The 13,421-nt window shown below is 41.3% G+C and overlaps 1 protein-coding gene across 3 annotated transcripts in view; it reads right to left on the bottom strand.

The window, feature by feature from the left end:
* The window catches only part of LOC117178904 (cytochrome c oxidase assembly protein COX18, mitochondrial-like), a 128,990-nt gene that overhangs the window by 59,177 nt on the left and 56,392 nt on the right, over window positions 1–13,421 (bottom strand). For 2 of the 3 annotated variants that reach the window (XM_033370444.1, XM_033370443.1), the window contains exon 4: window positions 10,832–10,956. The exons of the other annotated variant lie outside the window; for it this stretch is intronic. In XM_033370444.1, the coding sequence (XP_033226335.1) occupies window positions 10,832–10,956 (125 nt within the window). The remainder of the gene's footprint in view (window positions 1–10,831; window positions 10,957–13,421) is intronic. 3 annotated transcript variants of the gene reach the window in all.

Here is a 13,421-nt window from a genome sequence, read left to right on the forward strand (position 1 = left end):
CGCCAATTAGCACAAATGGTAAGTTCCGACAGTGCCTACAAGTGTGCCTACTGGCCGCTAGATGGCAATACCGGTTTCATATGTATACACCTGGTAAGAGTATAGATTTAAAATTCCTAAGACGACGGGAAGACTTGGCAGCCTATTCAGAAGCTAGTTTCGCGGACTGTAAATCCTCAGTTTCGACTTGTGGATATGTAATACGACTGCTCGGCGACACGATCTCATGGAGATCAAACAAACAAAGCTATGTTGCTCTGTCAACTTGTGAGGGTGAGTACGTAGCAATGAGTCAGGCTTGTCAGGAGTTAATTACCATAAGCAAGTCTTTGATTCGAATAACCAACAACAGTTTTCTTCCTTCCATGCTCAATTGTGACAACAAAACCGACTCAGACATGTGGCGAGCGTACATTTAGATTATGTAAAAGAATGTGTAAAATACGAGAGAGTAGTTCTAAATTGGGTATCTTCAAAGAGCTAACTGGCGGACATATTGAATAAACCTCTTTGTTTCGAAACACATAGTAGATTATGAAACAGCATTCTAAACCACGACTGTTGAATACATTTTGTATTTATAAATGATTGGAGTACATTGACGAAATGAACGAAATTTAGGATAAGTTGCCTAACTGACCTAATTAACTGTGTTATTTCAATAAGAAACTCGACGAATTTTTTTGCAACTAGAGTCAATCTCGGGAGGGAGTGTTACAGTTGAAGTTTGGCTCAATCTGCTCACTTGACTCTACTTCCTCTGTTCGGTTCTCCCCTCTGGTTCATACCTCGTGTTTCGTTCTGTCTGAGCTGTGCCTTATGAACAAGCGTGTTAAAGGCTTTGTATCTTACGAGTCTGTTTCTATTAAAGCACTCTTAACCGTATTAAAGGTGTTTTCTTTAAACTCTGCGTCCCAATAAAACTCACAAAAAAATTTAAATTCCAAAAGGTTTTTGGAAGCCTCCAGAGGTCCAGAAAGCCTTCAATTTATGTGACCTTATTCGATCTGACAGCTTAATTTGAGAATGGAAAATAAAAAGATAACAAAAAAGCGAATAACAAAGAAAACTCAAGCTAAGAACTAAAATACAGTTCCGGATTCGAAAAGGACAACAATTTCAAAGGGGGGGGGGTTATAACATAGCTATACACTATATGCGTTTAGAGATTTTTGGAATATCGGATCAAAGAAAATTTTTGGATGCCAAAATGAGAGGAGCCACGAGAGGAACCCGGAAGTTGACAAGTAGGCCTGCTTCGATTATCTCTGTATTTATTTGGTTTTGAGTCAGTTCAAACTTTCAATTTTTCATTGTCCAGTCACTCATAATACTCACTGGTATTGAAGACTATCCACTTTGTTGAGTGGTTACTTCGACCACGTATTGGAATCTTGTGAAGAGGGACAAGCCCGCTCTGTTAATATTATTTAAAATTATAAATTGCATATTAGTCAAATGATTTTGTTTAATTATGTCTTTCCTAACCACTCCTTCGTGCGTCACTTCTTACTTCGACCACTCTATCGGAGCGATCGGATCAGCAAACATGTCTCAATTTTAATGCTGCATTTTGGTAGTTTTGGTGGAAAAACTATCTGCTACCCTTCTGGCAAATTGTTAGTCATCTAGAAGTGCAAAAGTTGGGAAAATTCGTACAAACATATGAGAATGATCCTAATCGGTTTTTCTAAATTTGTGGTGAATACTTCTTATCGCACCAGATATGACGCTTCTAGTGCGGTAAAAGGTATCCACCACAGATTGAATGAACCCGATTAGGAACATTTTTACATGTGCATGAATTTTTTTGCGATAAGCAAGGTACACTCATCGCTTAAATATCTGAAATGGCTAATAACCCTCCAAACGAAATCACTGACATGATTATGATTTTAGGACAGTGCCGTGGTGCTTATGCCCATGAAGCTTCACTTTATATCGAACGTTTTCCATACAGACAATACCCAACTTGTGTTACTATTCGAAGCCTTACCAATGGAGGTCGAAATGGACGGTTACCTCGTGAACGTCCACGCCACGAATACAGTGATAATGATGTCCGTCTTCGAACAGTTCTTGTTATGATCTACCTAAATCCTAACATTAATTCTCGCCAACTTGAAAGAGAATCCGGAATACCAAAATCAACGGTTCTCAGGATCTTTAAGGCTCTTAGATATCATGCTTATCACATAACACTCAGCCAAGAATGAATGGATCGGAAATTCATGGAACGCCTTGAATTTTGTCAATGGGATTCACAATATCGTGAGTTTTTCACATTTGTTATATTTTCTGACGAGGCTATATTTAAAAACACTCCGATCTCAGCGAAATCGCGGTAAAATTTCAGCCACATCCACGTCTCAAGACCGTGAGATGGGTGGTTACAGTCTGTAACGGAATCAATACGAAGATCCAGAAAAAGTCTCGTGCTCCTAAAGAACACGGAGCAACCCAAGGACTACCGCCTTCTGCATTTTTCCCGCAAGTGTTTTAGCATATTGTTGACACGCAGGGATGCTTTTCAGTCTATTAACGAGTGAAAGCTTAGCACCTCCAAGAGCGCCGATGATGAGGATAATTAGTTTAACATGTGGCGACGGTATGTTAAGGTGAAAATGACACCGTCTTCGCATGCCAAAATAAAACCCTCCTTACCTGACTTCAATCCGGGTGATTTAAGGAAAGCAAAAGTTAGCTCACACGACATTGACTGATCCTTCACATTTCTGTGGAAGATACCGTGCATCCTCTTATCGAGGAGCTGTTCGCGAAAGTGTTTCTCTTGTTATTTCTTAATCCGGGCTTTCAGGAGTGAGTACTCGAGTTAGATAAGATTTGATGCATTTTGCTTACCCCTAATACTGAAGTTAAGTCCGTGTGTTTCAGCAGCCTCCTCCGCTGCTTGGTACAGAAACGCTCCTTTGCCCACTTCTTCGTACTTCCTGACCATATATATATATATATTATTTTATTTTATGTATTATATATATTTCATATATATATATATATATATATGTATATACAGGGTCGTAAAGATAAATCCGGAATATATTTATGTGGGTCTCCTCTATCATAGTTCACCGGAAATCTGTAAAGAAAGGGTTGAGTTTCATGTTTATGAGTTCCTTTTCTGTTACGGAGTAGATTTGAGTGATATAGCGCGACGAAAAGCCAAGAAAAGGACCTAGAGCAGCTGCACTGGAGTCTCTGCGCGCCGGAAAAACTCCCAAGGCGTTATACCCTTACAATATACCCTTCGGCGTTGAACGTCTAAAGGTATATCGAAGTCCTGAGAATAGTTGTGAAGTCTTGGACGGATAAAGTGGCCGTTGGAAGTAAATCCGTGTTCAGCAGGACTCTGTACCAACTCACAAGTCCAGAAAGACTCAGGCTTGGCTGTACAGTAATATGCATCACCACTGGTCGCCATATTTCTGGCCTCCATCCAGCCCAGACTGCAATCCTCTCGACTACTACGTGTGGGGCCTAGTAGAAGGCCTGTTCTCCATTTCGTTCAGGCTTAAGCGGATACCGGGCGACATCTCAGAGTGCGCAACCGTATGCTTACATGCAGGGCTCTACAAAGATGGACGAACCTCTTTCCATAAATTCACGTGAGAACAACAATCATAACACCAAACACGCAGGGTTCCTACCATGGGTCCGTCAACAATGCCGACCACTCTACAGCCAGGGGAGTCAATGACGAGAGAGTCAATATGATGGATCGGCTGAATCTGGGGACTTTTAGGTGGACATAGTGACTAAATCACGACTGGCAAGAGTGCTACGATGCGAGTGTGACTTCGGAACAGGGTTATATGGCACGATTGCATGCTCTGTGGTGCGAAAACACCCAGAGCTATTGCACTTTTCGCATCAACGTCTGCGAAACCATGCCGAACTACTCCAAAAAAGGGGCTATGTAAGCGGAACGCCTACTCTACCACAGCCAGAAAAAGCCGGCAACTGAGAAAGAGAGGCAATACTAAGACCAAAGGCGGGCTTGCATCGGATAAAGGAAGGGCTATGCTTTATGACCCGGAGAAACCACCAAGGTTCGAAAGTTCGCGCGCAAACTCCGGGTCCGTTATCACACACTTAACAAGTCAAAGCTGGTGACCATAAGGCAGCATATTTTTGAGAGAATACGGTTACTATCTGACGCTAAGAGAGGTTTAGAGCGGAGAGAGAGGTGAGTCAAAGTAACCAACTGTTTCTCTCTCACCCATCTTGACTCTTCCAAGACCCTCCAGTTACTCTTGACCACCCGCCCAAACCAGAGGAGGCCGAAGTATTTTGGAGAGATGTCTACGAAGGGCAGCATAGACTGGACGAAGACTCAGAAAACATAAATAGCTTCAAGGAGCTGTGTGATGCCCTCATAACACTTGAAGATGAATGCCCACCCATCACTACCGGCACATATTTTCACATGATATTTAAAGTCGGAAGAGCCAATTCCGGAGGAGTTGGGAGAAGGGCGCGCAGTACTCCTGTATGAACGCGGGTCAAAGAAAGGCGTAGCAGGATGCCAGAAGAACCTGCTCATAGATAGATGTGTCTGCAAAGATGCAATATCCTACCAGCGTGACATATCGATATCCTACACTGATTGCCGGAAAGCTTTCGATTCGACCTCCCAGAGACTTATCAACTATCTTTTGGAAAGCTTAAAGGTTCATTCACAAATCGTGAGGTGCATCCATGAGCCCAATCCTCGTTTTCCTTACATTATTGCCGCTATATCCAGCACTTCGCCATTCCAAGGGGTACTTTAGCGGAAAACCTGCAAATCGAAAGCACAAGGTCACTCACGTATTTAACATGCTCATCTTAAGACTTATGCTCAAAATAAAGAGCAACTACATCTAGCTCTAGGGATTTTCGAACGATACACTAAGGAAAAAAATGCTTTAAGGTTTATTTTAAGCGATGAAAACTTAATGGCATCCCTGAAGACCCTGAGCTCGTTGATAGAAGCGCTATACACCTTTGCTCTGGAGAGACTTATACATACCAATAATGACAGCTGTCTCTGTTTAAAGCTCCAATATTTTTAGATATAGTCTCTTCAGAAAATATAACGAATGTGAACAACTCACGATTATGTGAAGCCCATAGGCAAAATTCAAGGCGTTCCATGATATCCCGATCTGTTAATTATTGGCTTAATGCTATGTGATAAGCATGCTATCTAAGAGTCTTAAATATCTTGAGAACCATTGATTTTGGTATTCCTGATTCTCTTTCAATTTGGCGAGAATTAATGTGAGGATTTAGGTAGATCATAGCAAGAACTGTTCGAACGCGGCCGTCATTATCATTGTATTCGGTCTGAGTGTCGCTTCTCTTTCTCTGTTGTCGGCTTTTTCATGGCTGTGGTAGAGTAGCGCTTCGCTTCCATAGCCCCTTTTTTGGAGAAGTTCGGCATGATTTCGCAGACGTTGATACGAAAAGTGCAAAGCTCTGATTGTTTTTCGCACCACAGAGCATCCAGTCGTGTCATGTAACCTTATTCAGAAGCCACAATCGCATCGCAGCACTCTAGCAAGTCGTGATTTCGTCTCTTCGTCCACCTAAAAGTCCCCAGATTCAGCCGATCCATCGCAATGACTCTCTCTTCATTGGCTCCCCCAGCTATAGAGTGGTCGCATTGTTGACGGAACCATGGTCGGGAACCTTGCGCGTTCTATTGCTTAGAACCGGACTTACTACAACTATGTTTGGTGTTATCATTGTTGTTCCCACGAAAAGCTAAGGAAAGGGGCGCATCCATCCTTGTAGAGCCCTGCATCCGAGGATAAGGTTGCCTACTAGGAGAGAGAGGTAATCAAGTGCCTTTCAGCTTTCAAGACGGTTTTCAGACTTCCGCTTGTGGGTTAATTCCTTGAGGACCATCCCTGGACAATTGTTCGAAACTGTTTATAAATTTTTATAACCATATTCAACAGAAACCCTTGGTACAGGGACCCTCTATCCGCAACCCAAGGACGCATTCGGTAGCTTTGTCATAGGCATCACGATGATATGAAGCCTATACACAAAGGTCAAGGCGTTCCATGAAATGCCGATCATAGCAAGAACTGTTCATACGCAGATTTCATTATCACCGTATTCGTAACGTGGACGTTCATGATGTAACAGCCCATTTCGACCTCTATTGGTAATATTTCGAATAGTAACACAAGTTGGGTGTCGTCTGTATGGAATACGTTCCGCATAAAGTGCAGCTGCATAGGCATACGCACCACGGCACAGTTCTGAAATCAAAATCATGTAAATAATTTAATTTGGAGGCTTTTTAGCCATTTTGGATATTTAACCCATGAGAATACCTTACTTATCGCAAAAAAATTTCATGCGCACGTGAGAATGATCCTAATCAGTTTTATTAAAGCTGTAGCTGATACCTTTTATCGCACGAGAAGCGTCATATCTGGTGCGATAAAAAGTATTCATCACAAATTTAGAAAAACCGATTAGGATCATTCTCACATGTTATAACCAAGTTTTCCAATTTTTCCGTGTGCTTTACCGCTAACCACGACCACGCTTTGCACGAGCAAAGGGGGTGAAATATCACGTGAGTGAGAGAGAGACAGAACACTAACAGTTTCAAATTTTACTAGATTACTTTAACTTATATTCACTGAATTAAAATTGAAAATAAAGAGCTTAAACGCTACTTTCTCACCAGTCGTGATAAACAAAATGTTCAAAAATGAGAATATTAGTGAATTCTAATATTTAACTACGTCGCGAAGAGACGCGGAGAAAAGTTAAAAGAGGAAACCTCGTGTTACACAAAATGGCGGTCAGTGACACCCGCGCCATGCTCTCACGCCATTTGGCCTATTTCACAGGGCCCTGCGAATCTTCTGTGAGTCCTTCTTTGATTGGTCTGTCTGAACGTAAGAAGTCCAATGGGTGACACCCGATAATTTTCCCTTCGGTGGTAGAGTCCGTCGCGCCGATTGGTTCTGTCTCTTGAACTGCTGTGCCTCCCATTGGCTGCCCGCACGCTGCTATTAGCATAGCTACCATGAGTAGCGTCAGGTCGCCTAACAAAGTCGCCACCGCGTGTCTGCCTCTCCTCTCTAGCCAGCGCATGGTCACTCGGCCACGTGGTGTTGCATGGGTACTTGTGTCTGCTATGGTGGCCCGTCCAGTGCTGCCACTCGCCGCTTATAGTCCAACTAACGTGCCGTGTTGGCCATGCAGTAACAAGAAAAAAACTCTAGGACCACCAATGCTCACCCATTCCTAATTTTCCACCCGATAGCCAACTCTTATTGTCTCTCGTCCTTACTTTAAACTTCGGTAAATAAAGGGAAACGATTTACAGTGTATCTTTCTTTATTAGTGTCTCATCCAATAATCCTACTTTTCCTGAGTACACAAAAGAAAAGTCCCAGTGGTGTCCCCTCCCTCATAATTTGGTGCACATGTTGCCTCCAGGAACACCCCGAGCCACGGATCCGCTGCCGCCACCTCTGGCAGTCTTTTACGATAACACTCGTCTTCTACTGGCTCCATGGTAGATATGGGGATTGCTACCTCTTTCTCGTACATCCGAGAAAGTACGTCAGACACGTGGTGCAACAGCCCTTTCCGGTGTATAACCTCAAAATCGTACTCGAGGAGATCGAGTGCCTATCGCGCCAATCGATCAGTTGGATTGGGAAGGTTGTGTAAACATCACAACGAACTGTGTTCAGTGATAACTGTTAAGTGAAACGCCTCTAGGCAGTGACGGAATTTCCTCACCGACCAGATCACAGCCAAAAATTCCTTTTCCGCAACCGAGTACTTATTTTCGGCGTCTGACATCGTTCTACTCGCAAAGGCGATTACCCTCTCAACCCTGTCTTGAATCTGCATTAAGACTGCTCCCAGAGCAAAACCGCTCGCATCAGTCTCAGCTGCTTTATTGTTCTTGGGGTTGGGTAGGAGAAAAGGGGATCCTCGTCAACGTTAAACGTCTCATTTACGAGCACTATTCGGTTCCATGTCTAATCCTATGAGGGAGTCTACCAGTCGCTGGAATGTCGCAGGGCCCCTAATAGCCCCAAGGGAATCATTCTGAACTGAAAGAACCCCATTCCAGGGACTGTACGCGCTGTCTACTCCCTAGTACCTTCGGCCATAGGGATTTGGTGTTACCCCCACTTCAAATCTAAGGTGGTTATATACATTGCAGCGCGAAGTTGCTCAAGGATCATGTCCATCTTTGGCAATGGGTACGCATCCTTATAGGCGACCTTCTTGAGCCTACTGTAGTCCAAGCAAAATCTATATGTTCCGTCCTCCTTTCGGGACATTACTACTGGACCGGACCATTCGCTTTTCGGTGGCTCAACTATTCCTGCGGCTGAAATTCGAGTCACCTTCTCCTGCATATCTTTCAACACCTTCGGGGACACTCGATAATACCTTTATTTTATCGGTGGGCGTCCCTCGACGTCTATGCTATGAGTGATGCGGACGGCGCCTGGAAGTACCTCAGGAGGGGGCTTAATAACCTTGGAAACCAACATGTTCAGTTCTTGTCGCTCCTCAGCAGTTATTTCCTTGAGGCCGCAACACTGGTCTAATGTTGCAGGATTTTCGTCCCTGCTCTTCACTTCCAACTAGTCCCATGTGTTCTATCTTAATCTGTTCTTAATCCGTTCAGAGCCCCTCACTTTCCCATAGCCTGTGCTCACGGTGCCCATACGAATAGAATTCTCCTGTGTGGGACTCTGGATAATCCTCAGGATGCCGATAACCTTCTGTTTCTGCGGTACGGCCCCAGTATTTGGTTTCACGGTGCGGGGTCTTTATTCTGAGTGAGGCTTCCCGATTCGGCTGTATCAGTCGTTTTGCGGGCGCGTGTCCCTAATAACCGAGGTGGTAAAATTCGGCTGCGAAGTGGTCACTAGGGGAGCACGCGTTAAGGCGCTCACTGTCGGTGGGTACATACCGCCTGATCAGTAGGTCCACTTACCCAGGGGGTCATAATGTTACGGCTTAGCGTACCGAGGCTTCTTATTCCTGGTATCGTATCAGCAGGCCCTGGACCATTCCGGGGCACTCTGATCACCCATTCACCTTATGGTATTGTTAGAGTACCGCGCTCCCTCCTGACATGAATAGCCCAAAGATGAGGGTGGCTCTTGACGCTCGTCTGCCGCAATAACCCGATTCTTAAGTCTGCGGTGCCTAGTATCTACATTCACAAATCGAGGGTCCTCTTCACTGATAGTTCTTACGCTCCCACTAACCAGTGTTGTTGCCCTAGTGGCAGACACCATTGCCCCTTCACCGCCACGTGTACACAACAGCAAAGAAGGCTGCTGGAACCCTTAGCCCACACTTCAATATAAGGAGTAAGGAAACTGCATATAGAATGCAAAGGAGAACAGCTTCCTCCAACGTCGTCCATCGGGCACGGAGGGCCTTACTTTGTCGTGCAAATGCGGCATCATTTCGACTTTAGCATACCGTCGCCGCATTTTAAACCAAGACATTCCTTACCTCTTTCCACAACAACTTTTCTCCTAGCCTACTCATGACTTGCTCTTGACAGAATGCAAACTACAACCCCTCCAATCCATTTCACAGAATTTGTCGAATTTTTGGCACTTTTCACGTACTGTATTTATCTCTATTCACTGAACTCACTCAGCATTTTTCTCCCTTTTATCCTATTTACAATAGTATGATTTTTCATTAACATTTTCTCCTTTAACGCTCTTCCGTTTGCTCTGCTTTTAAACTTTTGCTTTATCACTCATCACTTTTTTTCTTCTTTATCCTATTTCTGCTCCTTTTCATTCTTTTCTTCTGCCGATCCTGCCGATCCCCAGTGAACTGCCTTCAACTGCACCGATCTTAGTACTATCCTCTTTTATTATTTTCGCTCTTTCTCACATTATCCTTTGTGATTTTCGAGAGTAGAAGTCCATATCGTCCCTCCAGTGTATATCCTGTATCCCTGATCTACTCATGTATTTATTTCCCTCTCTAGCTTCACCCATACAAGTGTAAATTCTTCTTTCTTCCTATGGTTCCTCGCCTTCTTGTCTCCTTCTCAGCAGCCGTCTCAGCTATCTCAGCAGAGCCCGTTCCACTTCTCTAGTTAACTGTCGTACTTGCAACAATTCACCTTTGCGCTTCTTAATTTTGTTTGTCTCCTTCCAATGCTACAGTGTAACCTCATAACCTGCACACGCTCTTTTTTCAGAGCCAATTTTTTCTACCAAAATAAATTCCATCAAAAGTCCGAACGCCAAATACGAACAAAGCTAATAGCTAATAACAAAAGCTAAAAGCTAAATAATAAGCCCAATTTCAAAAATATTGTTAAATTTATTTTTTTTAAATTTTATATGACAAAATTCTTTTTATTAGCGTAAAAAACTAAAATAATGTTTAAAAGATATTCAGACAATCATTAACATTTTCCAAGCACAAAGAAATTATATTGCACTCAAAAGGTACCTTAAAAAAGAGAATATTTTAGCAAATAAAATAATTAGGCTCTGAATTAAATGAACCTTTAACTTTAAACCTTAAGCTTTAAAACAATGGTGACCGACAAGTAACTTTAAAGACAGTGCAATTTCATTGCATTAGAAATGTTTTTTAAATGCAGTTGAGGAGACCGGAATAATTTTGTCAGCCTTAGAAGGATGTCCAATAACACATTACACGTTTAAAAGTCGTTACGAAATACAGAAAAAAGACAAAACGCACAGGTCATCATAAAAAACGATAAGATTCTAGAGAATAGCCTATAAATGAAGCAGGAAACTGAATACGAAAAAAGTTATCTTACCCCTATAATAGCTAAATTCAGCAGACCAACAGAATAGGGCAATATTAAAGAGCTGTCGGCTACTGTAAGATTTTGTATCCATTCCAAGCCACCTGATGTCATCTCTGAATATAAATTTTCTTGACCTTTTGGAAAATAAGGATATTATATATATATATATATATATATAGTTATTAGGGTGTATCATGTAGTCATTTTTTTTAGATTTATTTTTATTGGTGAAAAAATTATCGTCCACTTTTTTGTAATGCATATTTTTTTAAATGTTTAAAGGTCGCTAAGTATGTTTTTAGGCCGAAAATATGGCTTTTTAAATTTTGAAAATTTAAGTTTTACAATTATAATTATATCTTAGTTTCCAATGCAGATGCAATAATAATACAATGATGATACAATGCAACAATAATAATAATTTTCGAAACCCACCTTAAGCTGCACGTCCCCCCATCGTGTACTTGACTGCAACCCAGTCCGTCAATGATGGGGTAAAAACCAGACTTTGTCCAATATGTCGGGGCAGACTGCTCTCATTAGATCACTTGATTGCATTATAAAAATGCGTCCGTGACTGATGATATATAGCGGGACAGCCCCGTGCAAAATAATCAAATAAAAAATCCAACTCTAACCAAAAATGCCTTCGACATGTTGGGCAGTAACCATCTTAAGATTGTCTAAACATTTTAAAATAGAAATGTTTTTTAATTTTTTTAATTATTTTTTTTCTGAAAAAAGATCTTCTCCTTTGCTGCTCTGGGAATCGAACCACAGAAGTTCTGATTCCCGGTTTTCTGATTTTCCCTTAAGCTACTAGAGGTATCAAAAGAAGAATTCTTATTCAGAAAAAAAAAATTATTTTGCCAGGTGTTACAAACTTTTCACCCGACCGGCAATCGGAAGCTCTGTATTTAGATTCCCAGGGGAGCGAAGGAGAAGATATTTTGTCAGAAAAAAAATGTAATAAAATTTTTTTGATTCATAGCTTCATCTAGGCTGAAAAGATTTTGAAAATTTTGGTCATTTGAAGAGTTAACTTAGATCGATAGTGTTGATTTATATTTTCATAGTGGGTGAAAGAATATCTGCACTGATCGGTGGTTGCCATTTCTCTGATGATAATACAGATTCCTTGAAATATAATAATTTTAACAGTTTTGACGGTGTAAACAAAAAATTTAAAGATGCGTATTAACATCCTTCATTTAACTTTATTTCACTTTCAGGAATTACTACACGCGTTATTAACAACAATTTCTGGTTTGGGGAAAAATCGTGAGCAATACTTCTACTACAACTTATAAAATGAGTTTTTAAAAAAATGTTAAAATCGAAGAATCCTCATCAACAGAAAGTCTGTAATATTTTACCACTTGCTATTCAATTAAAAAATTACATCTTTGAATTCATAAATAATATATGCGGCAGGTTTCATAATAATAAAGTGTAAAAATGCAGATTAATTTGAAGTACAATAGATTTTTTACAATTTCAACATGGTCTCACGAGATGATACTGCTTTTCGTAGTGATTTGAGGAAAACATTGATATTGAAGAAAATTTTCTAAGCTGAAAAAGTTTTTTTACGGGCAAATTGCGTAAAACGTAGCCTTGCTTATGCAACAATGTTAAAACAATTCGCCCAGCTTCACAAACTATCCACAATGATTTATGTTCACTTAAATCAGTACCAGAATCTCTACAATCTTGTTTACAACCTTATTGCATGAAAGTTAATATTGCTCATGCAAAAATGTAAAAAAGCGGTAAAATCTTGTGAGGTCATGTTATAATTATAAAATTTAAAAAATTAATCTCAAGTTTACACTTACTAACTACAATTTGCGCTCGCGATATACATTCGTGTACAATAATTTTTTTCAAAATTATAAAATTATATAAAATAATTTTTGTTAATTAAATTTTTTCTGAAAAAAAAGATCCACTCTCGTCGCTCCACTGGAAATCGTATCACAAAACTTCGATTTGACGTTCGGGTACTTTCCCATTAAGCCATTAGAGAGATCGAAAGAAGAATCTTTTTTCAGAAATACAAGATATCTCAAACCAGTTCCATTTTACCCTACTTACAATTTGTTCAGCCGGACGCTTTACCCTAGCCATGGTTGAGGAGTTGGGGTAGAATGCAAGTAAAAGAACAGGCGTGTGACGGAAGTGTATGAATGGTGTATGTGTGATGTGTTGCGTGTATTTGCATGGACAATGTTAAGTGTGTTTGTTTTGTGGTTACGCGGCTAACACAGCGGAAGTTGTTGTACTACAGATCAATGTAGTGGAACGTACGCTGGATAGTCGTGTTGGGCGAATCGATTGGAAATGAGGTCGATTCGCTACCCTTGAGCCGTTCTCTGCAATTATAAATAGTGGTATCGTATAAGAAAAGCGCGGTGGAATTCATTAATCTATTAAGACGACGGCGAGGTGTAGATCGCATGCCAAATCTGCCTCCCTAAGGTAGGTTCAGGGCAGTTACGGGATGGGTGGGTACCTTGGTCACCATCGAACGAGTAGGACTGGGAAGCAGAAAAATAGGGAGCAGGAGCGTTGCAGGCAGGCAGGCCGGTCAGGGGCA

The sequence above is a fragment of the Belonocnema kinseyi genome, chromosome 8 (assembly GCF_010883055.1).
Source record: "Belonocnema kinseyi isolate 2016_QV_RU_SX_M_011 chromosome 8, B_treatae_v1, whole genome shotgun sequence".
Taxonomy (NCBI): domain Eukaryota; kingdom Metazoa; phylum Arthropoda; class Insecta; order Hymenoptera; family Cynipidae; genus Belonocnema; species Belonocnema kinseyi.